Source organism: Pyxicephalus adspersus, chromosome 10, assembly GCF_032062135.1.
Source record: "Pyxicephalus adspersus chromosome 10, UCB_Pads_2.0, whole genome shotgun sequence".
NCBI lineage: Eukaryota > Metazoa > Chordata > Amphibia > Anura > Pyxicephalidae > Pyxicephalus > Pyxicephalus adspersus.
Genome location: NC_092867.1, coordinates 35,627,471 through 35,654,446, shown reverse-complemented (window position 1 = coordinate 35,654,446; position 26,976 = coordinate 35,627,471). Strand labels below are relative to the sequence as shown.

The 26,976-nt window shown below is 36.8% G+C and overlaps 1 protein-coding gene across 1 annotated transcript in view; it reads left to right on the top strand.

Annotated features, from left to right (window-relative positions):
* Positions 1–26,976, top strand: part of LOC140340077 (transmembrane protein 150A-like) — a 69,749-nt gene that overhangs the window by 30,364 nt on the left and 12,409 nt on the right. The window contains exons 3-6 of the mRNA XM_072425072.1: positions 6,090–6,161; positions 15,688–15,755; positions 17,326–17,453; positions 24,159–24,336. Of these exons, the coding sequence (XP_072281173.1) occupies positions 6,090–6,161; positions 15,688–15,755; positions 17,326–17,453; positions 24,159–24,336 (446 nt within the window). The remainder of the gene's footprint in view (positions 1–6,089; positions 6,162–15,687; positions 15,756–17,325; positions 17,454–24,158; positions 24,337–26,976) is intronic.

The window sequence follows — 26,976 nt, the reverse complement described above, 5'->3', positions numbered from 1 at the left end:
TTTTTTTATTTAAAAGTTTATTATTAAATTTATTAAATCTAATGAATATTGTACATCTTTAGGTGAGGTATACCTAAAAATTATAGGCCTACAATGCAAAATAAATTTCCATGTAAAAAAATGTAACGCTTTTTGCATGGAAATACAGACAGAATTAGAACTCTCGGGGAGGACCGGGGGGTAGTTAAAGCATATCTAAAACAAAATAAACTTGATATGTATTGCACCTCTCTTAGACTTTAGATTATGTGAAGTCCTCACTTTCACTCTAGTGCTGATTTGATGATTGTACTTCCAGATCTAGTGGTTGCTGGTTCTTGGCTTTCTTGTTAAACCTCTTTAGCATGTTCTGCATAAACAAAAGTGCTCAGCCAGTGTGTGAAACATTTGTAAAATATGTCTGTTTACAAATGTTTTATATTACCCCAAATCCTCTATAATTCAGTACTGTGGACCCCAAATCCTCTATAGTTCAGTACTATGGACCTTCTGCTTTTGATTTTCCTACCAGTGGTAAGGTTTAAATCCACAACATTCAGCTTGGCAGTGATTCAACTTTTATGTAATAACACTTTTTCTCCACCCAGCTATAATAGTGTATGACTATGGAGGTTCCAGCCCTTATATGCAAATCTCTAATATAGATGGAGTTCTTGCATTTGACTGGGTTTTACTGAAAGAAAGGGCTTTTTTTTCACCAACTCACATGGTAAATTTCGGCTAACCATTGTGCACAACTTCATCAGACTACGGACATGGCTACAAGCTGACCAGTACAATGTACACAGCAATAGTTGATGTTTAACCTTTCTTGTTGTAATTTTTGATAGTCCTAATAAAGTGCAGGTCTGGCTCTTCTCAAAATGTAGGTGCCAGTTTAAAAACTTAACAAACTTCTCTATTGGTTGTACTTACATTATAAAACTGAAACTCACATGTTTGTAAACATACTCTTGACACCCCCCCTCCTCCCCAACACACCCAGCATTATTTGTAACAATCATTGTTCTGGATCCAGGAAAAGTTCCCCACAGAATCGCTTCCCAGCAGCATAAGCCTCACCTATGTAGAAAAAAAAAAAGCTTTATGGAAGTGCAGGATTTGATCTCCAGCTGTTGATATTCCTAAGGTAGCATGCAGTCCAGACAATAAAATACCTTTCCCTTTACTTTATAATAAACAGGCAGTGTTGAGCAGTATTCAACAGCTCACTACCTCCCCTGTTCATTCTCAATTAAAATGCTGTAGATAGAAGTTACATTTAGCACCTCACCTGAGGAAACCGTTTATTGCTGTCAGGAAGCAGTAGCCTCACTGCAATCTCACGGCTGTTCTGAGCAAAGCCAGACATATAGGGTTTAGGTACAAGCAATCAAAAGAAGCAACTTATCAATTAAAATATCTAACCAAGTTTTTTGGTTCTGCTTTTATTTTGGGCACGCACTATCCAGTTACCAGTCCATTGGTTCCCTTTTGAACCACTTTTGTTAGGAATTAAAAACTACATACTGTGAACAGCAACAAAGGGAGTAAGGGAGAACTATATATCTCAGTAAATGAAGCAAGAAAACCTGCAACTCCCGCTATAAACTAATAAGCTTAAAGTATTAAAATACTCTCCACCCATATGGGTTTTTAAGCTACCAAGATTTCTAAAATTAGGGTATAATCTTCATACTGGAAACATCTCGCATGGCCTGCTGTTTTGGAGATGATGGACTGATGGTGAGCTTAGATTTTGTGTCAATAAAGATGTTGGTAACCTTCTGGAGAGATTAGAAGATGAAATCCTTGCAGGAATACACTTTAGTATGAGGGACAGTGCGTATAATAAACTTCTAATACTTGGCATGTAAGCACATTAGGATAGGTCAACTCTAGGAATTATAGTACAAATTATAATACAAGTTGTTTTTCTCATGCTTCTCATACTACTACTATTTAATATTTTGCTACACATCCTCAGGTTTTGTGTTGGTCTTTGTTGTCTTTATCACTGATGATTCGCATATGGGTATCACATGCACATTTATTTTCCGTATACTGTAGGCAGTTTGCCTTTTATAACAATAGACGTATTATCCTAATGGAGGACATTATGTGACAGCTGCAAGACACAGACACTGACTTTCTAAACAGGCAGACTTGTGGTGTGTAGAAGTCCCCCTCCACCCCACCAACCCCTTTTAATAATCATTCAGAACACTGCAAAATATAGCTTCAAAATTTCCAGAAAATGGCTAAATATGGATTTGGGAGTTTTTTTTCTCATCGTGTGTGTATATAGAGTTGTTATATAAGTGAGCAGAATATATTTCACATAGTCTGATACCTGTACAGCATCATCGGGATCTACTGGAATGAGAGGGCAGATAGCCTCAATGAGCTTCCTTTGGGGTTTTTCCTAGACCAGACTGTATTGTACAATTTTTGTAGTGTAGGCTGCAGAGATTAATACACTGCAGGGCCTTACTTTTCTATTTGCCATGATCACACACGCAATAACTTAATTTTCTCTTATCAAAGAGAAGAACATTTATACATGGTAACTATTTTAGAGGACATAAAACTTTAAATCTGCAGGGTTATGAGTGCTGTCATTGCTGCTTTGCTTATTAACCTAACATCTCCAGGGCTGCTTTTCCTTTCCTTGTCCCTCAATGATAACGATATTAGGCAATGAGCAGGAGGGTGATCAAAAGCCTGAGTCTCTAAAGGAAAACTTCACTTTTTGTTAAATAAAGATTACAGTGCAGACCATTTTGTAATTTCAGATGATTAAATTATCTCTGGTGATAATTTGGCCATATACTTAAATTATGTACACATGTCAAAACATGATCTAGCAATGTACACAGATCATTGTTCAGTTCTGTGGACAGGGCAGGAGGAGGACACCCCGCTGCATCCTCATCCATAGGAAATGACCGTGGTCGTTCCTAGTCAATGATTTTGGGATCTGCCATGGTGGATCACTAAGACATGGGGAGTACTATACTGCCTAGAATACTGCTTTGTAATTGTGATTTTATTTATACATACATGTTTTAAACCATTTTTCCTTTTTTAGTATTTTAATAAAAAAAAAAAAAAAATTATTTACAAGTTGAGTAATAAGGGCTGCACAAGAGAGGATTCAAAGGGTTATATTTACTTTTCGTAATAAATTTGTGCAATGATAAAAAAAAAAAAATCAAAAAATTTTCCATTTCCTTTTGAGCTACTCTGTCACTGCTGCCAATTGTACTTGTGAATCAGTAAAATCTGCTTTAAATCTGAGTTTAGTATGTGGGACTCGATGAGTTTGGAGAATGGAGAATTCACATATGGATTGATGTCTGTTTTTTCTAAAGTTCCAGGGAAGGCTGACTAATGCAGTTTATGATTCCTGCATGCCTTCAAATCTAGGAAATTGTGAGGGAGCAGAAAATCCATTGCCCTGAATCACTGACATTTTCATTTACATCCCTTTCCAGAAAAACTGTATCTGAGGTTCTGCATTACTTTTCATACATTCTGTGCCTTTCTTAATTCCACATCACATCCCCAATCTTCTGTATTCTCACCAACAACTTTTTAGTATGGATCACCACCTTATTAGATTGTATATAGATTCTTTGCTTTCAGAGATGTAGAAAAAAAAGTTAATATTTTAACTAATTGGGTGTGGGGTGGTTTTTCCCCTGCTGTGTTCCAATGGTAAATATGCAAAGAGTTTAAAGTCATGGGAAAGTCATGTGAAAGTCTTCACTTTTCTCATTACTAGTCTACCAACTTGATGTGACTTGGGCATCTGTAATACAGAGGTTGTATTGTTTAAAAATTGACTGTTTTTGTGCAGTTTTTAGGATGGTGTTTACGTTAAATATTTACCATTTAACATTTTCTATCACTTATTTGTCTGACGTTACTTCTCATAATATCAGACATTCAGCCTGTTGTACTATTGTGCTCATAATTTGTAACGTTTTTCTTTTTTCTTTTTTTTTTCATGCAGTTGTTTGGTCTTTGTGCTTGAAATAAATTGTAACTAGTCATAAATCATACAAATGTTACTGCTGTTGGCATTTCTTTTCAATGACTGCCTAAAAACCATTAAATCCAATGTACAGGTAGTCACCGGGTTACATAAGAGATAGGGGCTGTAGGTTTGTTCTTAAGTTGAATCTGTTTGTAAGTCGGAACAGGTACATTATTTTAATAAATGCACTTAGGAAAGATGTTTATCTCAAGATTTTATTAGGCAGCATGGTGTCAGTAACTGTAGAAATCCTCACTGTGAGGGTATCACAAACAAAGCAAAAAAAAAAAACTTTATGGAGCCTAGACATTCATTAACTTCTGGAGCAAACTGTGCTTTAATATGCAAAAATAAACAACTGCAGAGTTTGTCTTGGTCATTAAAGAGTTACAAGATGTTGCAGAAGAGCTCAGTCCTGAAGATCACCCACAACCTCAGCTGTGATTAGCAAAAGATTTTTGCTGCAAGTCATGCAAACCGCCCCCTTTCCCCTGATCAAGTCTCTGTCCTGCACATGAGCAAGCAGCGAAGCCCTGTTCGTATCTGAGTCGTCCGTATGTACTACCTGTACAATAATTCCTCAGTCTACTAAGCTGATGACTGGGAATCAGTTGGTACTATCTACATGTAAAGTTAAGCTGCGTACACACTTCCAATTTTTATCGTTGGAAATGAACAACGAACGATCGATTGGTCAAAAATCGTTCGTAAAAAAAGTAACCAACGACGCCGACGAACGAGAATAGTCGCTGGAAATGAACGACCGTACCGGCGGATCGGATTGGACGACGATCGTTTACCATCTATCGTGTGTACGGTCGTTCATTGATCGTCCATGATCTGAGCATGCGTGATGAACGAACGTTCGTTCACTTCCTGTCCTGCACGTCACTTCCTGTATCGCTCAAACGATCGCATCTATTGTGTGTACAATATCTCCGAACGATCGTGTCGTTATCTGCATGTACAGGATCAGTGCTATACGATCGTTCGCCGATATCGTGCAGGATCGTTCGTCGTTCGTTTACCAACGATAATTATTGGAAGTGTGTACGTAGCTTTAGATTTTAATAGCGTTTCAGTGGAAAATACCACTATATAGTTGACACTGTGATTTCAATCACAAAAACCCTACGATAAGGACTTTTTACACTGCTGACTTCCAGCCTCATGCGCTCTATACAGCAAGATGCAAGTCAAAATAACACAAAAAGACATCAGGACTTGTGTTTTTAGGCTTTGGTTCTGTTTCCATTGACAAATGCAGCTTGCATTTAGGAGCATTCCTCTTGCATCTTAGATAACTTTTAGATGGTTCAGAGATCACTTACAGTTAAAAGTGGAATTAAACTATTTGGTAAATGGGCAACATACTTGCTGATTATCTTTTTCTTAGTGCCCTGCAGCGATGGCAGGTCTATGATCCTGTCACAGTTGAAGCTGCCATCTTCACTGATGACTCTTCCACCATGATACTCTTTGGTTATTGGGTGACCACTGACGATATAGCATGCACAGGATCCGCATTGTCCCTGGCATATTGGTCTGTTCTCAGCGATTCTGGGAACTGAGCCTGTTTCTACGCCGTATCATTTGTGCCTTGTAGTATAAACTAAAAATAAAAAGCCACCAGAAGTCAGGGGAAAAGGATTTGTGCCAAAAGTAACTTTTCTGGTCTCTACCTCCCTTTGACTTTTCATGTTTTAAGTTTATTTCTGCTTTTCTTTGCCTGTACCTGAGCAACCTATGCTATTGTCGCATTTCCCAGACTTGTGTGGGGGGAAAAAAACTTAATCGGGCAAACATCTAGGGCATCCTGATCTACAATAAAAACGATCACTTTGTACATTGTCACTGCACTCTGCTATAATTTTATTGACTAAGCTTGTTGAAATTCCAGGAAATACAAAAGGTTACAAAATATTCAATACAATTCATTTTTGGCCTTTAGTAACTGTTTCTGCTCCTGCTATTCTCCTAGCTTCCAAGGAGCTGATTTAAAGTTTATGATTCATGTGTACCAATGAAAACTGTTTTCTTTCACTTACAAAACTGTGTTTTATTGCAGGGTTTACAATCACACGTGTGACTCGCTGAATGATGGTACCTGCTGCACGTTAGATCACATCCCACTTGTAAGGTAATAACCTTGGATTATATTTAAGTCTAATATTAATGATTGATGTGCTTATGTAAACATCTTTCATTGTCTCTCATGAAGAGTGATCCTTTATGACATTATCATCCATTATTCTTGCTGGAAGGTTTTATCCCCCTAAAATTTAGAGGACTGCTGTAAAGTTTTTGAGCACAATATAGCAGTCTGTTTCTCTTGGTAGGCTGACAGAATCGCTATACTAGGTAGTGACTTGTAATGAATGTTTAAGGTACCATACCACAGATGCCTTGTTGTGGCGTTTGTGAAAAGTACATAAAAATCATGTTTCTACAGGCTGCTGACAACACAACTCTTATGGACAACTGTTGACTGGTTCTATATTTCATTGCAACTTGCTTTCACAGAAATAATTATTATTAGAGTATGTGTGTTTTTTTTTTTTTCACGATTCTTTTACTGCAGTCTACAATAACATTGTTATTCTGGGAGAAAAGTTTTAAAGGAAACCAATGTGTTTCCAGTGAGCGAATATTTTGTTTTTATTTTAGTATAGGTTTTTCACATTCTTACACTTGTTAGGTGATATTGTGGATCTTCGCCACTCCTATGGCTACATACACAAGTCAGATAATTATCATTTCCGGGTATCAGATGAGGTTCTGACATGTACATCGGCCGCCCAAAGTCATTCATGGATCCATACTGGCTGATCCATGAACGATACCAACAATACCACTGAAGGAGAGCGCAGCACGCCGCCGCTCACTCGTTCTCCCCCTCCCCATAGAGCAGAATGGTGTTGTAGGTACAGCACATGTTCATGCATCGTTCAGTCTTTTGTCGTTGAAAAGTATCATGAACGGATTGTTCCAACGACAAAAGTCTAATGTGTGTATGAAGCCTAAGTTTACCACTCTTCTCTAGCTAATGCCCACCCCAACCAGCAATTCCGTTTACCAGCATTGTGTAGGGAAATCTGCAGCCTTGCCATAGTCCTTCTATTTTTAAATAATTGGTTTGCTGCAGGAATGCTTTGGATATCTTTTTGTTACCCAGACTTAATTAATTCTTCCCCAGATATCTTTTTCACAGCTTGCTGGTCGCTTTGATGTGGTTGGGATATGTTATCTAACAAACTCTGCCAGACATTAGGCAAGTATAGCAACCGAGGCAGCCTTTTTTGTTTTGAGTCTCTACTAAAGCAAAGGCTGTGGGTGAAAAACTTGGTGATTCTGTCACTCCCAAAAATCAAAAGCACATAGAAAAACATATCTGCTAAAAGAAAAAGACTTGCTTTCCAGGTAATCATGACTTTAAATGCCAATTCTCTGCCCCTCTACAGATAATCCACACTTGAGCTGTACAACATTGTTCCTCCTACAGGCTCCTACAGAATGCATGAGCCAACAAAAGGAACCATGGTGTGCATGTGAAAATGATAAATGCCCAGTTTGATTGGTTGAATATTTGCAGCAACCAGAGTATAGGTTAGCAATGATGTTTCTGGACTCTAGCTTGCAAGTAGGATAATATCACCTTTTCTTTTAGCATATTTTTATTTGGATATCAGCAACCCTGTGCTTACGCAACAGTTGTGAGATCAATTTTTGGGGAATATGGCGCCCATAAAGTTTCTCAATACAAAATATATGATCTGACAAAATAAACTTCTGATATCATGACAGCAGAAGTGAGAGATCAGCATGTGTAATAAAATACATTTATTATGTGTACAACTAATCTCTCGCCTCTTCCAGTTCTGGTAACCTTTAACCTCTTTGTCCTTGTAAAAAGTCATTGTTGGTTTTGTAAAGCTGTAGCCTATGGCAGTGCTCATATGAGCTGACTATAAAAACAAAACATATATTTCTCATAGCAGCCAGTTAGGTGCCTGTTTAAACCTGTGTATGTTAGTATAATCTATTTTTACTTGTTTGAACATTATCACACTTGTATAAAGTATGCACAAACTAGCTTGCAGACCCAACAAGGGCCATGCCTATGAATTTGTTATATTTTAGTGTAGACTTGTACTGGCTTTTTTTCTGCCAATTGCAGTCTTTCTACTGCTGATTTTTATTGTGCATTTCTGCTTCCACATAACTTTCTGTTCATTTGTAATGTTTATACATTGTAGCCTCCGATGGGGACATTGGATTTTCTTGCTGTAGCTCTATTACTGCATGAGATGAAAGCAAATTATCCATGTGTCTGAAGTCATAGCATTTTCAGAGTTTCAAAATAGAGTTTTTCTTTATATTGTTAAAGAGGGTGCTTTTCTTGCTTCTTTTAGTAACATAAAACACATATTTCAGCCACAATATTTATACAAGTATATACAAGTTTGCATTGTGTGAACTTGCTTGTTTTAGGCCAGGAAAGAGAAATCTGTCTTCAGGAAAACCATATTGAGTGGGAAAATCCATTGTGGCCAGTCTGTGAACTCCGGTCCTGGCTTAGCCAGGAACTCCTGTTAAGGGTCATGGAGCGGTCTACTAACATATAAATTTGTTAATGCTGAGCACTTCCTAAAATGTTTATACTTTTAATGCAGTTATTTGTTTAGAAGCTGTTTTTTTTTCAAGTACATTTTTGTGGCACTGAAGTAAAGGGAATGTTTGAAAACCCCATCAGGATAAAGTGAAGATCTATCTTCGCTTTAGCAGAGAGCTAAAAAAAACAACTTTGTAAAGTGAGAGAATATTCCATTTTGAACAGTTGTCACCATAAATGTCACCCATTGGAAACCTGTGCAATAATCATTGTGCATTGATTTTGACTTCAAAACAAGTTTCCAAAGAATTTCATGTGGTAGAGCATTTCAGGTAGGTTCACAACTTTTTATGGTCTGTCTTGGTGCATTACGTACACACATTAGCTTGCATTGAAATCAGGGAACTCATTGATTTTGCACATGCCACAGTAAACCAATAATTGCTTAATTTTAAGCAGCACATTAGTGCATTGTTCCCCTGCGCAAATATACAAGTGTGCTGGAAAGGAGCGTTGGGATTTAATTCAGAATAAATGGCACATAATACCACCAATTGGTGTTAATCACGTAACACAACCACGTAAGCTGTAAATTTAAACTATCATTAAAGAGGGAAAATAACACACATGCACACATTTGGGTAGGATAACTGTTGTATAACACTGATAAGCCTTTGTAAAAAATTAATACAATGCTTATACTGATATATTTTATTGTAGGACAACTGTAAAAAATTGTGTAACACATAGTGTTGTTTGAACAATATACGCTTGGTTCTTGTTTCTCCTAACTGAATTGGTGCCACCTATTAACCTCTAAACAAGGCTTATGAAGAAGTTTATTTCATGTAAATATTGGAGGAATGAAACAAAACTATAAAACTAAATATTAGCATGCACACTAATGTTGCTATGATTTTTTAGAATTAAGCCATGTACATTACTTGGGACCACAATATATTAAGTCCATTATATGTGAACATCTGACATTTTAAAATACTATAGCAATGCCTGTAGAGTTTGTAGCCTAGCAGAGTAAAACATTAGTGCATTTGCTGTAAGTTCTTATAAGAAGCTGTATATACATTCCTACCCCTGGAATCAGGAGTGTTCTCTCAGCGCTCTTTAGTCTTTATGTAGTATTGTAGGTTGATAAACACTATACAGGTATTCATTAGCTTATAAATGAGCAATAAAATATGGCTTCTGTGTGGTTTAGTCCCTTCTGCTTGTAGAGCTTGAATCAGTAATTTGATGACTTTACCGTGTGCCCTAGGGGCATGTTACACTTTAGCCCTTTAAGCTACAAAGACATTTCATTTTGAATCATTTACTTATTTCTGAGAAAGGCAGCTTTAAGCATGCTGCTTGCAGTACTTTGCATTTCTGTCCTTAAGTCTATGTCAAGTTGTTCTTAAAACATTCAGTGCTTGTGTAAGACTCCATGAATGTAGGTTTATGTTTTTTCCCAGTGGACTGTTGGCAGAATATATTAATATCTTTTCGTTGTATGATCTGTTCCTATATTTGCTGTTCCCACCGCAGTTGCAGTCCTAGAAAGACATTCTTTTTTTCCTTTATGGGAATGAACATTGAGAATAGAGGGTCTTGTGAGAAAGGGGATTTATTCTGCCTTTTTTTTTTTTCTCTCCGACAGATCAGAAATGGCCCAGACCATGACCATTTATCAAACATTTCCGTTTACACCAGATATGGGTGTATAATGCATGTTCCTTATAACTTGATTCATTGTTGAAACTTTTTCTGATGATAGAAATGGTTCCAATCAGTTTGTACCTATTATTATTATTATTATTAATAAACAATATTTGTATAGCCTAAAACATTTATTGATTAATACCACATCAATTGTACATAATGCATTAAAATATTTTAAAATCATATACATAAATCTCTCTGTATTCCTAATTAATCTTTGTTTATTCCTCGACACATTTCGATAAGGATAAGGGAGAATTTAAGGTAGAATGGTCAATTTTATGATTGTATGATCCCTTCAGGCATTAGGTGTGGGGTTCGAAGGGAAAAGTGGCAGCTATGCAGGATCTTTTTTGCATTTCAACCGAAACAAACAATCTCAACTATTTTAACCATTTAGATAAATACACCAGAAATATTACAGCCATTCATATAAACATCCTCTGAAGAAAATTCAGTCTGATATGAATGCTGCTATTCCTATGTCCCTTTTAAGCCTGCAATGGCGGCCACTTTTCCTTTTGGACCCTGCACCCAATGCCTGTGATCGTACGATAGAAGAGAGTGATGAAAGAGAGAGACCAATTTGCACACAAGTCGGATTGCAGTCATATTCATGTTTATTCTTTAAAGCTTTGGTAACATAGTGGAAGAGCGGGTCTTTTTAAACTCTTTGGGAAACCCTTTCTGATGTGCCCATACGTGACTACATTCTTCCTGACTGTCCCTCATTCCCGCCTATGAAGTCTTGGTGGCCCATCCAATCTCCATAACAGTGAAACCTTTGTTGGGGCCCAAAGAGAACAGTTTTCCCAAATCTAATACTTCTACCTGTCAAAAAATATATATTGTATATAAAAACATTTATCTCCTATTACTGAGAAATGTAATTTTACGACAAAATAAATTCCAAGACTTTGTATTATGTTGTGAAGAGGTAATGAAGGGCATTTCAATTATATAGATGAGTACTCACCTGAAGAGGCGGCTGTGTTAGAAAAGCGTTTAGAGTACGCGTCAGTCATTCACACCTCTGTATTCTTCTTTAGCTTTTTCTTTCTCTGATGAATGGAAATAAATTTGGCAGATGTGTGGGAGGATATTTCTGGAAACAGAGCTGGGGGGTTTATTTGCATGTCTTTCCCGATATTTACCAGTATAGGCTTGTTCACCATTCTGCATTCAAAGGTAACATTTACTTCATGTATTTAAAGAAACGTGGAGAGTGACCTCTTATTCTAAAAGTTTTAGTAGCTTTGCTCTATTACTGTGTATTTTTTAAAGCTTTAATACAATTATAGTCCATGAACTGAATGCATATGTGGAGATAAAAAATTATCCTGCCAACCACATTTATTTCTCGCATTTTGTGAAATTCAAGGAAAAATGTGCTGTACTGCAGACGTCACAAAATCTTTTTTTTTTTTTTCCCTTCCACTACAAAGTGACCCTACCTGGTTGCAAATTTAAGTGTTGAAGTTAAATTCTGCCTTAACACATGCTGTCAAAAAGACATCATTTTACAGCATTTACAAAGATTCAGTATTTGATTTCCAAACAAAGAACAAATTGAAAATTCATGAGCATTACCTGTGCCAGAATTTTTTTTTTACTTGATCATATTTGTTGTTTCTAACAATAGCCCAATGATGGGAAAATAGTTACATGCTGCTGTACTTTATATAACATGGATTTAGTAAATACTTACGCAAAGTCAACAAAACAGAGAACGATGAGCATGATTACAGATATTAATAATATCCTTACTAATGTAAGGGTGGAATTAGGTTTGTTTAGCATTTTGTTAACTGAAAAGGTTATATTAGAAATGATATGAGTAAATAATTGCAATGTAGCTGGCCATGGACAAAAGATCCTATATAATAATATCTTTACTCTGCGTTCCTTTGCCCAAAGAGAGTCAGTAGAATGTATTGTGGGTGGGGTACTTCAAAAATGTGATCCAGAGTGTTTATTACCATTATAATGTAGATAATGATATATCAATAAAAAGCTGTGTTTAATGAAAAACCTAAATTATGTGTAGCAATAAATCCATTACCAGGACTATATAACCAGCAGCAGTGATTGAAGAGTAAAAGTTAAATAGTATCTAAACCCACAGACAATAAACGTAGCTATAGGGTTCCATACTCCTTACATGTGGTGGCTGCAATAGGAGGTAGGAGAGATGATTGCAGAATGGACATTGTTCCTCAAAAAAAATTATAACCTGATAATTATAAACCAAGGCCTTCATCCTGAATTGAACACATGTATGAGAAAATAATTAAAGTGTTTTCATAGTATGTCCTAAAATCATTATATGCTAACTTGGGTTCCTCTGATCTGAACATTGTATATGTTACTTGCAGGCTGTGGAAGGGTTAATGTGAAATTGGGAGATATGGCTTCTTACTACTTTGCTGTCTCCACTGCTTGGACTGTAGGTGAAAGGTTAATCTTGTGTTGTAAAGATCCTCCTCACTAAAAGCTTTGAAGAAGATAAATATTTTATATTGCTCTGTGCTAGATGTCAAGAGCGGGACATCTTGGCCCCATGAATATCTGTGTTGTTTTTAATTCCTCACCAATCAACTTTCTAAAATTGGCCAGGTGGTAAAAACATGCTGATGGAACATGTGCGGTGTATGTGTAAGTATTCACCCCTTGGACTTCTCCATTACACATATTGCTGCGTTTAAACCTAGAAATTCTTTATCGCCAATGTCACTGGGAATGAATGTGAGGGTAAACCCACAATTCTGAGTTGCCGGGAACACAGAGGAAATCCTCTAATGATCTGTTCTCATGAAACAGTGAAAAGAAATAAGTACGTTTCTTAAATTTTAAAGTTATCCTGACTAATTCTGTTATGCCTACAGGACAGGAGGTGAAGAGAACTTTTTACCTAATAAGCAAAAGCAGCAGTTAGTATCCAAAATGTGCTGGTGGCTGTAGATACTTTGATATATTTCAGCTTATCACTCTAGAAGTAGCAGAGTGTTAGTTTTCTTTTTAGGACAAGATGAAAATAACTGTTAATTGTCAGAAATACTGGGTCCTTGCCACATGTTGTTGGCCTAAAAGCAATCACAGAGCATCTTAGACTACTAGTCACATCTACTCCCCATATTATGGAGATGAACAAAGACTAGACGGATATGTTCGAAGTTCATCCTGTGTGACAACCATAGCTACCGTCAATGTTGGTGGGAAAAAAAAACTTGGAGAGGAAGTGCTTTGTTCACTGCTTTTCCGGGTGTAAAAAAAGGATCGGGGTGGGGGGGGGTGGAGTGGCTTCTCCTCTGATAACCGCCGTTTTAAAAAATAATTTCCGCCATGTTGTTGTATGTGTGCGGAGGGGGGGGGGGGGGGGGGGGCTTTTGGCTTGATAGAGAAAACAGATTGGTAAGCTGCAATATATTATTTTGTTTCTAACACCTTAAGTTCTATTTGTAAAGCAGCAAATCGGACTTTCACTGAAACATTGTCTACCGGACAATCAAATACTGCCATTGAAACACATGGATCCTAAAGATTCCCCATCAGGGAATGTTTTAATGAATGGCAGATTCACTATATTATAAATTCCCTATTTCTAGAGGTTGGCAGGTCAGCCTTAGTTTACATTTTCATCAGATGGGGAAAATAATACAAAGTACTCTTTGACTGTATGGAATAATGAATCTCTGGCCACAGTTTCATGATTTGTAATCAGCTCCTACATTCTTCTTGGAGTTAAAGATTTCTCATAGAATTTGGAAATTGTGTTTTGCCCTATTTTCATTATTTATGTTCTGCATAGTGTAACTTGGATATTGTGGGAGAGTTTACAGATACAGAGTTTGCAGATTTGCAGTACACTAGGAATAAGTGGGCACAAATCCATATGAAGATACGGTAACCTATACACACCTGGTAGAACTGTCTGCTGTGGTAACAACTAGTTTTGTGTTTTGTTTTCTTAGTTTCTCCAGTTTGGGGCTGTATCTGTGTATGAAATATTTATGCTACTGTCATGTCACAGTTTATAACATGTTTGTTAGATGTCAAAACATTTTGCAGGGCATTTAGTAACTCTGTTTCAGAATAAATGTAAAAAATGTTATGTGGTGTGCTACATAAACCTTATAATGGAAATAAAGTAGAATTAAACCCTATATGAAGGACATTAGTTACTAAATTACTGTAAATTTTAATTATTTCTTGTTTGCATTTTTGTGTTTTGTGATCTTCCACTAATAATAATAATAATAATACATTTACTGCCATGCATACACTGCCTTCCTCAAAAACCGTTTTGTTAATGGTGACCAAAGTTGACTATGTCTGCATTATGTGTATTCAAGCAGCCTCTTGTAGTCTTCATCAGAGGCAGTGAGGGGGTGTCCACATGGGAGCACAGGTTTTTAGGTGCTTAAACAAGGAACTTGATGCCAAGATCACCACTTTGTAACTTCAGTTTAGATTCTAAATTTGACAGATACTTTTATCATGATTTGACGAATTAACCTTGCATTGTGGCCAACCCTAATCTGCAAGAGTTATACATCCTTCTTCCTTCACTAGGAATATGAATAGTAAAAAGGACTTTTACTTATTTTTTAGTCCCTCGCTCTTGCAAGCTTCCTTCTCTGTGTGACTGATGTAATGCACATTAACATATAAGTGTAGATCAACTCAGACTTTTTAAAACACAAAACGACATATGATTGTTTATGTAGCAGGTCATTGTTGTCAGCCATGCATGGTCTTCACCTAATATTGCTCAGTGTCGACTTTCTTCTGTTAACAATATACAGTTTATTTTTTAAATCTCTTGAGTCCTGGTTATATCGGGACCAAAACATTAGAAATTGCTATTCACTCATACTTATGTCTTTCTTTCCAGCCTTTCGACGTTCTGTGATACATTATTTTACTCTAAAAGGTTCTCAGATTCTTCTGCAGATTTCACACATGCCATTACTTCAATACAGCTTTTTATGCTTTTAGGGGTAATAAATTTGTCCTTTTATAATACAATAGAATAAATATATATATTTCCTTCACAAATATTTATTTTACAGTTTTCTATTTGTCTGATGTTTTTCAAAATTATAATCTAAGTAACAATACAAGTTTGTGCACGTCTTTTGTACATTTTGTGGCCTAACAACCTGATTTTTTTTTTCTATAACTTGTTATTATTATGCATTATCTGGAATACTAGCCAGGTTAATGCCACTAATCGACCATCTTTACTATGACAAGGACTGTTTTGTGTATTTGTGTTGGGATACCCTTTTGGTTATTAATGACTGAATATTTTTATTTTTTTATTTTTCTTTAGCAAATGTGGAAATCTCCCACCAGAGAGCTGCTTCTTCAGTCTCATATGCAGTCTAGGCTCATTTATGGGTAAGTTGATTTTTGTTCATTTATGGGTGTGCTTTATAGGTCATAAAGCACATAAAAGTAACTAATACAGACCCCCAAATGATTAAATTGGGGTCACATAACCTAAAACCGTATCCCAGTCTCTGCAGGTACTATGATTGATTCCATTAAACCATGGAGGCATTAGAGGGGAACATGACTGGTAGAAAGAAAGCACTGTGACTATTTGACACTCTTATGTGTGGGTAGATGGCCAAAGCCATCCTGCCTTTGATATTAAGCAGAGGATATTTATTATACCATGATATCTAATATTCAGCACTTGTATTCCTATCAGGGCTGTAGAGCTTGAAACATTTTTTAGTGTACGTGGAGTCATACTTAAAAGCTGGCAAAAATATCCAGGCTTTTGAAAAATTTATATTGTAAGGAAATGATGCAATGTGTTACAATTTTTTGTTGCACACATAATAGTCATAGAAATCCATTCCTCTGCTATGGAATTAGATGGCTGATGGAGTGACAGTTGTATCAATCCAGATGAGATATTATGCAGTCTGACATTCATACATCTCTAGATTGGGGTTTATTCATTACAAAAAGTGTTTTCATTTGAGTTATAATATGTTTAAACAAGTTCTTTTAAGGTCCGCTCTGAAACCAAATTCTGTGAAAGTTTAAAACTTACTTGGCTCGTATTTGTGAAATTCCTCTGATTTATTCAATTTGTGTTTATAGAATAGCAGAACGTTAAGCACCAATGTTACACTTGCATTTGCTGTGATGAAAATCTTTGTATGTTTGCTTTCAATAAATATAGAAAATTACTTTATTAAAAATGAAGGGGTTGGAGTAACTATAAGTTGAGGGGTTTATGTATTGAGGGGTGTATGTATCAAAGGATTTATGTACCAACTTCACAGCCTTAGTTTCTATACAAACCCAGTGCAGTTCTACCAATCCTGGAAGAACATCCAAGTCCACATCTTATTAAAGGCTGTCAACTGTTATGGAGTGGAGAAAGGTGATGGTGTTTTCATATTTGTTGGAAATAAGAAGCAGAAGTGCATGGCACGATTTGTTTTACATCTAACCATGGTAGTTTTGGTTTACTGTGGTTACTTCCATAATTTGGAATCGCTACATGACTTAAGTTAGTAGACCCACAGTGACTCCATACATTGGTATTATCAGACTTTGATTTAGCCTTAGGCAGTAGGGTTCAGGCTTAGGGTGTATGACATCAGTAAATCACTATGCTTACAAGATATAAATAAGTTGTATATTTAATCTTTTTAGAAAGGATAACACTTTTGTCATGTTCCTTTTTATATTTCATCTACTAAGATGGGTGTAGTTTAAGACAGAACTCACTATCTTTAGATCAAGGCTTCACATGTTAGGAGCAGATGGCACCTGGGCCTCACCTATCTTATCTTTTTTTTTTTTTTTTTCTTACAAACAGCAGTACCAAAACATGGATAAAAATCACCTGATCACCAATGTCACCAGAATCTTATATTCAAAAACCAAGACCAGTAAGAACTTTTTTGCCAAAATTATTAACTTTTTTACTCTTCCTCTTTTGCAGTGATGGTCATTGGATTGCTGAGATATGCCTATGTCATTGAGCGGTATGGGCCCTCCCTGTTAAATACTGTAGCTTTTGTGTTGGGTTGGATTTGTGCTGCTGGACTCACCATGGTTGGTAGTTTTCAGGTAAGAATGTTTAAAATGCTTGTGGCTAAATACCTGCGTTTCCTACTCTTTTATTTTTTTATCTATAAAATAAATATATATTATGATGCATAAAATTTTTTGGTTTTCACCCATCACAACTTTATCATTTTTGTTGTTATATGTATGTGCAGTTTGTATTGATCTATGTATATGTGGGCAGCCACACTCTGTCATTCTTAAGCAAGCTTTGATTTCTATTGACCAAATTTCCTTTCTGCAGCCTCTCATGTTGTCAATCACACAAAATTCATCTGCATCATCATCATCATTTTCTCCACCTACACATTATGCTACATGATGGGGTTTAGAGTGGCGTTTCTGTTTTATGCAATTTTTCCCCTTAAATATAATATATTGTAATTCCATGGCCTGTGCCTTTTTGTAAAATTTGTATTTTGTTTTTTAAAGACAGACGCAATCTAAAACTCTTCTGACACAGGGCATTATCTGAAGATTTTTCTTTGTGTTGTAAATTAAAATTAATCTAGTTGGTGGGAGCCAGTTAATTCTGTTCCCACGGAAGCAAATCCCCACAATGTGACCTGCTGTGATTGCTTGAGGACAAGAATTTCAAAATCTGTATTTGGAGAATTAAAAGTAACTTCCACGGGTTTCACAGCTTAACCTTGTTATCACACCACCAATAAGCTGAATAGATCTTCAGTAGTAGCAAGCCTATGCCTTCTTTGTAGTATTTCACTAAAATTAATGTAGAAGAAACCTTTTATAATCTGTATAGAAATTTTAGACTGACGTGGAACGAAAATATCTTTATTGGTAGCACATAGTATAAGGCTTTGTTCACAAAAATGCCTTTAATTGCTGCACGTGTTCTGTGTTTAGTTGTCATTAGAACGGGGTGAACTGTGAGCTACTCCATGTGGATTTTTACCCACAGGGAAAAAGGAGGTATGTCTGTCAGACTGCGTGCATAGACTCCTTGTAAAATGGTGAGCCAGGAACATACACCCACTTGTATAAAGAGCATTAGAGCTGCCCTGAACAAATTACGCAGAAATTGAACTGAGTAAATGCCATTACATGTGCTACAATATATGTGCTCTTCATCTTCTGTATTGTTGTGTAAGAAAATGTGATCTAGTTATCCAGTTCTAAACTGGGACAGAATTACATTTTTTAAACTATAATTGCACTGCATAAATGTAAATGTGCACTGCATTGTACAAATATATAAAAAAATATTTAAAAAAAACCTAAAAATATAACTGTAAAATCTGGTAATTAAGCAGAACAAATCCCATTTTCTAAAATGTTTAACTCTAAATGGCATTGGTTTAAAGTAAGCCCCAAACTTCTACTCCAATGCCTTTACTGATTTTTTTTTTTTTTTTTTTTTTTTTAACCAGTCGGCTCAAATTACTGTCAGTTGATGCTAGTACCTAGCACTGTTTTGTGCTCTCTGCCCTCCCTCCCGCTGACTAGAATAAATATATATATATTATAGTGATGGGTAAAAGTTTAACTAGGGAACCATGAAGAGAATGGGTCAAACAAGAACAATCTGATCAGGTTTGTCCTGCAGCATCAGATCAAAGCTGGTGCACTTTGTACAACAAGTCTATATCATAATACAAACAAAACATCTTTGTGTCTGAGCCACTAACTAAAGTCAGGTCAATTCCTTACTAACATATTGCCCCCTAATTGGTTGAGCACAAACAGGCAGTGCTTTTTTCAGCACTCTATTATCCTCTGTCAGTATTTTTACGAATTAGCTTTCACAGCAGAGATGGCGGCCTGCATCAGTACATATATATGGACAGCTTGGACTAATGAAGTCTGGCTGCCAGGTACAATGAGAACTTAGAAACAAAAAAGATTTATTCAGTGTGCTACCTGCACGTCGGTAGTGCCTTTAAGGACATGCCTATTACTGAACAAAATGGAGGAGGCTGTAAAAGAACTCGATGGCATTGCTAACCAGCAAAAGGTGAACTGTTTACCTGCCCAAAGCATGCAACAGGTGACTGTAGCCCAGCAGGCCTTTTTGCAGAGACAACAGAAAATACGGCCCTTGTGCCGCTAGTGCAAAACGCTTAACAGAAATTGTCCCTGGAAGAGGACGTTGGCATACAGACTGCAATAGTGATGATTTTGGGTTCTGCTATCCAAGCCAGAAACCACAGGAATTGGGAAAACCACCTCTAGTAAGACTGATAAACAGACTTTTCATACTCAAGACTGAGATACCCATGGGTGCTGCATATGAATGGCGGTCCCTTCATTGAGAGTCAAAGCATATTTATTGCTGTTAGTACCAAGGACTGGAACATATTGCCCATGTTAAATGTGCCCTATGAATTATGACCTGGGGGGCAAATGTCACCTTATGCAAAACTAGTTCTTTCATTACATCTAGCAAGAGTGGAATGCAGATATGACCTAATACAGAAGGATATTTTGTGTATGCAATATAAGATTCTACCTGCCAGTTCCTCCGAATATTTAGGTTAAGTAGATGCATTCTTTTTTCATTTGTACTTTTTATTTTAATTATGCCCTAATTACATAATGGTTACATCACCAGCGCTTCTTCTTTTGCCTAATTAGACACAGATAAAAGGTAAAATATAAGAAAGGTGTAGCCGTATGTACTACAGCTGTTATCTGGGAACCTTTTTGCTTACTGCTGTGGAAATGGAAATGCTCTCCATCACAGCCAATCTATACTTCTTGCTGTCTCTTACAGAAAGAAAAGCGCAGAGTTATCTGACCTCGCAAAGGTGGCCACCCAGGAGCACATGTGATACTTAAGCAGCTGCAAAATTGAAGTATAGAATTTAGATTGTTGCAGTGTTTCCTGGAGAGCTTTTAACTGGTTGCCTGGAGTTGCTCTTTAATGTACTTGCTTTTGCTAATATGTGGTATTTGTGAAATGGACCCAGCACAGACAAGTAAACAAAGATTGGAGAGAACCAGCTGTCTCCAGTTTCACTGGCAGGCTGGGTACTGTTGAGTTAGCACTTTTGTTACCGCTGCAGATGGAAATATAAGACATGGAAAGTCACAGACTTCGGATATGGGAAAACCCTGTATGTATGTCTGTGTGTGTTTTCATTTTAATCTATAAATGCAGCATTGTCTTTTAATATTTTACCAGCCACATGTCTGTATTTTTAGTTTATTTGGAAAGCTCATGGCATTTTATATTAAGGGTATAATTTTAAAATATAATGTCAATGAAAAATGTAACCCAAACAATAATACAGTTTTTAAAACTTGATCTGATGTCTTTGTTGGTCTTTAATTTTGTTTAATTTATTACACAATAAATTCTATTCTTGTTCTAGTGGCAATAGTAAACTTTTTGGATTGACCCTCGCTGTTATTACTGATGTTCAGAACATTGTGTTTAACCACTTACCCCTCTATTCAAATATAAAATAAAGTTTTGCCTTTACTTATACTTTAATTTCCCAACAGAGTGATATCCTTGGCATATGACCCACATGGCACGAGTTGTTGGTTTGCTGGTTTATTGAACATTTACTCAATCTATTAAGGTTTTAAAATCTCTTCCTTGTGAATATGTGATCCACACAAACTCTAATATGCATAATGAAGATGTGTCCTTTTACATCTCTTGGTGTTTTAAGGAAATAATTCTCATTTATTAACTTCCTAGGAATTCTTCTTGGTCTCCAAATCATGAGCAGAGCTGAATGTTTAACTTGACCATGGGACAGCTTTTGAACCTTCTCAGAGACATTAGAATGATAGTCCTCTGCCTGGCAGATTGCTGGCTTAATAGAAAGCAATTCTTACATTTTTAAATCAGAATTATTCAATATAGGATGAAAAACATTGGAACTAAGCAAAAGAGTGTAATCCGTTTAAAGAACTTCTGCACATATATTTTTTGCTTCCTACATGTGACAAAAATAGGAATATTTGGTTGGGTATTGGGTAGGAGAAATAGGGACCACCTATGGTGAAGGATTATGGCATTTAACTACTTTGCTTGTGTACAACCTGTCTTTGAAAATAAAGAATCACTGACGTTCATCCAGAGTTATCCTTTCTCTACCTTTTTAACACGGGGGAACCCTTGAAATAACTTTCATGTCTTGGAAACCCCTGCTATAATTTTTATATTAACAGCTCACGGTACATTAGTGTGGTTCTCAGTAGAATGTCTCTTATGTTACTGGCCAGTGCGAAGGCTGCCACCCTTACAGATTGCCAAAAAGATCCTTAAAGTTACTGAGGTATTCAGTGACCTGAGAAGCAGATATTGCTCAAGGAACCCCCTGGCAAGATCTGGAGAAAGCCTGGTTGAGAAAGGCTGACCTAGAGACCCCTTGCCCTGTTATATAGAGTTAGGACCCCTGTCCTTACCATTTATATTTGTCCTAGTAACCATTGTCAATTGGACTGAAAGTGATTAATGGATCACTTGGAAAATTAGTGGAAACACAAAAATGTTGGAACAATGATACAAAGGAATTCTTCAAGGGGGAACACACCAACTGTTTCTGTTTGGAAAAAGAATTTCCTGTTTCTAAAGAAGCAAAGTCTTCCTAATGGGATACAAGAAGGAAAAAGGAACCTATCCAAAGCTTAAAAACAGGTTGGACTTGATGTCATTATCTTTGGAAAATAAAACACTGCTGCTTATCCTTAGAAACACCTCAGTATACAACAGAAGCTGGAAGGTTTTGGGGATATTGCATCTTCCAGCCTGCTGCTAATAGAAGGGGATGGTAAGGGAGGATTTGCGATATTAATGTATTATCTTTTATTTTAGTTTGCCTGAGAAGTTGTCATCTTCTGCCAAAATCATTTTATTTGTGTGAGCCTTCAGACTAATTCTATGGCACTTTCAGGTGACACGCAATATTGATCAACCCTTTCGAGTTTTAACTTGTTAGTCTGTAAGAGCCAAATGAGCTTTTGGAATACAGAACATGTATAAGTTTTCTGACGTGTGTAGTATTCACTTTACAGGTTCTATGGGTGGATGTGTTTTTCTAACGCAGCCAGTGCCAACTAGATTTTGAGCTTTAACATTGCTATGGCATCTATCACACAGATGTGTTCTATTATACATTATGTTTTATGTAACCAACCCATTATGTGACACCTTCTTAGGTCATTACCTTCAAACCTAGCTGAACTCAAAATTGACGAATTCAAAAGGCGAAATCAAATAGCAATGAGATGATCAGACAGATCAGATAAATTAATACAAACTGTGTTTAGATGCAAATGACAATCTTTTTGATGGGTCAAATGTGTTTGTACACTGCGCCACAGCCTTTCCTCCCACATCTGATTTCAGCCAGACTCAAATTAGGAAAAACGAGATGTCAAACTACATTTACCAGCATCCCTGCATTACAGCAAAAACATGTCTCAGTCTGTTAATAGTAAACATGAGAGGTTTGGCTTTGTGAATTGATGCACAGCTACACAAGGACGAATTACATTTTGTAAAGTTCAGTTTCCAAGGTTACATTAATTGTTTTCAGAATTTGCCTTTAGTTGGGTTTTATGAAATTTGTGGATAGAATTAGAACAATATCTTCTCACACCAGAGGTCAAGAATTGCATTTTAACTGTCCAATGTTATAATGATTAAACTTTATAATCACCTAGTGTTCAGTAAATAGAACCACCAGTTTTTTTTTCAATTTGTCTAAGCATTGCACAGTCTGACTTTGGGTGAATTTGATGGGATGTCCACTCCTGAGAAGATTTGTATCTGTCTTAAATGGTTTCCACTTGTTAATCTGTTTTTCCTGCACAATAATGGAGGACAAATTGAAAATGGTCCTACACTTCCCAGATTGATGGACAGCAAAACATTGCTTCTCTAAAATCATTGCTAATGTCTTTACTTCTTGGCATTCTGTTCACACACCTGAATACTTCCGACCAGCAAACTGCCAACACTTATTTTACATTAATGATTATTTAATTAGGTACATTTAATTAGCGGCCCATAGCTGCTTCCTACCTTCATAATTCCTATGGAAGTGGTAAAGATTTACGGTACTTAACTTTTCACACACGTCTTGTTTTTTATGTCGTCTTTGTTTTAAAGAATATGACTAGATGTATTATGAACTTGTGATGATCCTCTGAGGTTGTATTTGCCTAATTATTAGAGCTGCTAAACACAAGATGATTTTTTTTTTTTTAATGGCACAACTTTTTCTTTTCTCATGACTATAGGAGTACATGTGCACGGACTACTACTTTTTCTGCTAAGGAATATCTTCTCTTCTTTCACTGATACATAGTATTGGTTAATATTTCTGATCATAGACTGTCATTTGTTGAATAGAATGCCAGATTTTTTTTGTTCTTTTTGTGAATAGTAAGTGAAGTACAATACAAATATGATGAAAATTGAAACTAACCTGTTTTTGTAAGAGCCTTGACCTGGGGTATATAATTCTTTTGAAATAATAACCCATGAATGTTTTACCAAACCGTTTAATTCAAGCGGTTTTCGTGAAGGAATTTGTTTCCAAGCAACATTCTTAGAATCTACAAATAACCTCAACTTGGCTGTGCTCATAAATGGCTTTGTTTGACTGGAAAACAGGTTACTCATGTGGTTTAGTGGTAGCAGCAGAGATGGTACAAAATGTTTCAGATTGTGTGTTTTAAAATGAATTGTCAATGTTTTCCTAATGCTGTGGTTTGTCTTTCTAGGTGGATCATGCCAAAGTACTACACTACATTGGAGCAGGGGTTGCCTTTCCAACCAGTATGATGTTCATCTTCTTTCAGTCCATCCTGTCATACCGCATGGCACATACTTACTGGAACTGGTGGGCTGGACATATACGCTGTGTTCTTGCGTTGTTTGGGCTGGTCATTTTAGTGCTCAGTATCCTTTTTATATATGATTGGTGACAGTTTAATTTCCTTTAAAAAGAAAAAATGTTTGTTTAGTGTGTATGGTATATTTTAGAGCAATAGTTAAGCGAAAAATATGACTGCTTATTACCTTTTGCTTGCTTTTCCATATTTCATTATTGCATTACGTTTACATTATTGCAATTTAGCCACTGAAAGGAGTTCTACATTTACCTTGGGTTAATACACTTCTTTGCAAATCCGTCCCAGCTACAAGAACTTGCTTTGCCTTTTCTCTTCTCTGCTGTTTCTTGAGAGAAAATACTCTGTACTTTCCGTAATGGAGGAGCATGTGACAGCTGTTCAAGCTCCAGCGAGTCATTTAGACCTTGTGCAGGGCTCACTTTTCACATTGGCTACGATGGAGCATAGGGTAGAGATACAAAATATTCTGAGAGTGTTAAATAAAAGTAAACCTGTCAGCCACAAGGAGTTCATTTTTAGGGACTTCAGAGACTGTGACTGGAGTTCTACTTTATTTTTACTAAGAAATTGTATTGTGTATTCTCCCCCTCTTGCCTGCATAATAGTTTGGAGGACATTATCATTTATATCTGTCCTTTTCCCAGACAAATTGTACATCACAAAGCGTCTCTTTATAAGTGGCTAAGAGAATTATTATCTTGAGTTTAAGCATAACAGAGCACGCTCCACAAAGATGGTTTATATAGTCTCCTAGGAAATACTTTGTGATTTAACAGGTTTGCAGCTAAGCATTTCTAAGAAACAGCAGGTCAGGTCAGATGTACCACAATTTTCATCATTTGCTCTTTTGATACAGATAGTGTTTAGTCCAGTGCAGCACCATACCAGACTGTTGAATTTAAAAAAAAAATATTAATGATAAATATTTAAAAAAATTTGTATAATTTGATGGATGTTGTGACAAGAGATGTCCCTGGCTTTCTTTGAAGTTAACAGCCCCGTGGGCCAAAAATTACACCCTCTGTCTGACCAACAATTTCATTGTGAAATGGTTTGGAATGATGGGGGTTGTAAAAATGCAATCTTATATGAACTTAGCTATGGATTTAAAAACTCATTCTTTAATATTGCACGCACAACCATTTGCACCACGACCAAAGAAAGCTTATTTTAAGTGAAATATGCGTCCAACTTCACTTTGAAAATGCTAGCTAACTGGCTGGCATACTTTCCCAAAGTTAGAAACACAACAAATCAACAAGTGTATGATGGCTAGTCTTCAAAACAGTCTAAACAGACAGCTATCCTTGGTCTTCAGATAGATGTGGTTTTCTCTGTAATCAATGAGAATGCATTAAAATGCATGTCAATACCTGTTGATGCGCCTAAATATGTGTCTTTAACACAGCGCACTTTGTATTGAATGTTAATATAGAATGTTCATGTTTGTGCTTTACAATATGTCATGACATGATTTCCTGACATCTGAATGCATCTGTTGAGATTTGATGCATTACCATTATAATGGAAAACGCATCAAGGATAAATGAAGGGGTATGTACGAGGGGTGCTGAGAAGTTCCTTGCTTTGCCCAGAAAAAAGAGCTTATGAAATTTATTCAACATATTATCCCCAGAGACTGATGAACTTGGTAAAGAGTAGTTGCAGCTTTTGTAGACCATTCAAAAAAAAGTCCTTTGGTTGGGCCACAAACCAGCTCTCGGCAGCATCTTTGATGTCACAAATGTAATCACAAACGCTGCCAGGTGTTTCTTCAAATTCGGGAACATATAATAGTCTGAAGGGGCCAGTTCAGGTGAGTAGGGAGGATGGTCAATCAATTGGAAACCCAGGGTGTTCAATTTGGCAGCCACAATGTTGGACATGTGCGCAAGTGCATTGTCCTGCAAAAAAAGGATCCCTTTGGTCAACTTTCCATGGCTTTTCGTCTTAATTGCCTTCTTCAGCTGGTCCAAGATGTTAGCATAATACTGTCCGGTTATACTAGAGCCCTGAGGTAGGTAGTCCACCAACTGAATACTGTCTTTGTCCCAGAAAACGGACGCCATGACTTTTTTGGCCGATTTCTTCGGCCACAGGGACCTGCTGTGGCGGTATTCCTTTGTTCCTTGGTTTCAGGATCATAGATGTGGAGCCAGGTTTCATCCTCAGTCACTAACCTAGCCAAAAAGTCCTGAGCTTCAAAATGGGCCAAAACGGCTTTGGATGCTTCAACTCGTTTCTTATTCTGATCACTGTTTAAACATTTCGGCACCCACTTCACAGAAAGCTTGCACATGTCTAGGAAAGTGGTGATTACAAACCCAACACGCTCCTGTGAGATGTCAAGTATCTGGGCTATCTTTTTTGCGGATATTCGCCGGTCCTTACTAATCAGCTCATGGACAACATCGCAGGTTGCCGGGTCAGTTGAGGTTCGGGGTCGCCTACTGCGGGGCTGGTCTTCAAGGGTGAAATGCCCAGTGTTGAAACGAGATATCCAGGTTTTGACAGTGCTGTAGGAAGGACCCTTCTCTCCCAGTGTTTGTGACATCTCCGTGTGAATGCTAACTTTCCCTGGAGAAACAAAAACTTAATGACGGCCCGTAACTCCCAACGACATGAAACTTGCTCAGTGGGTTGAACAAAAATATTGTGTTTAAAAAAAAAAAAAAAAAAAAAAAAA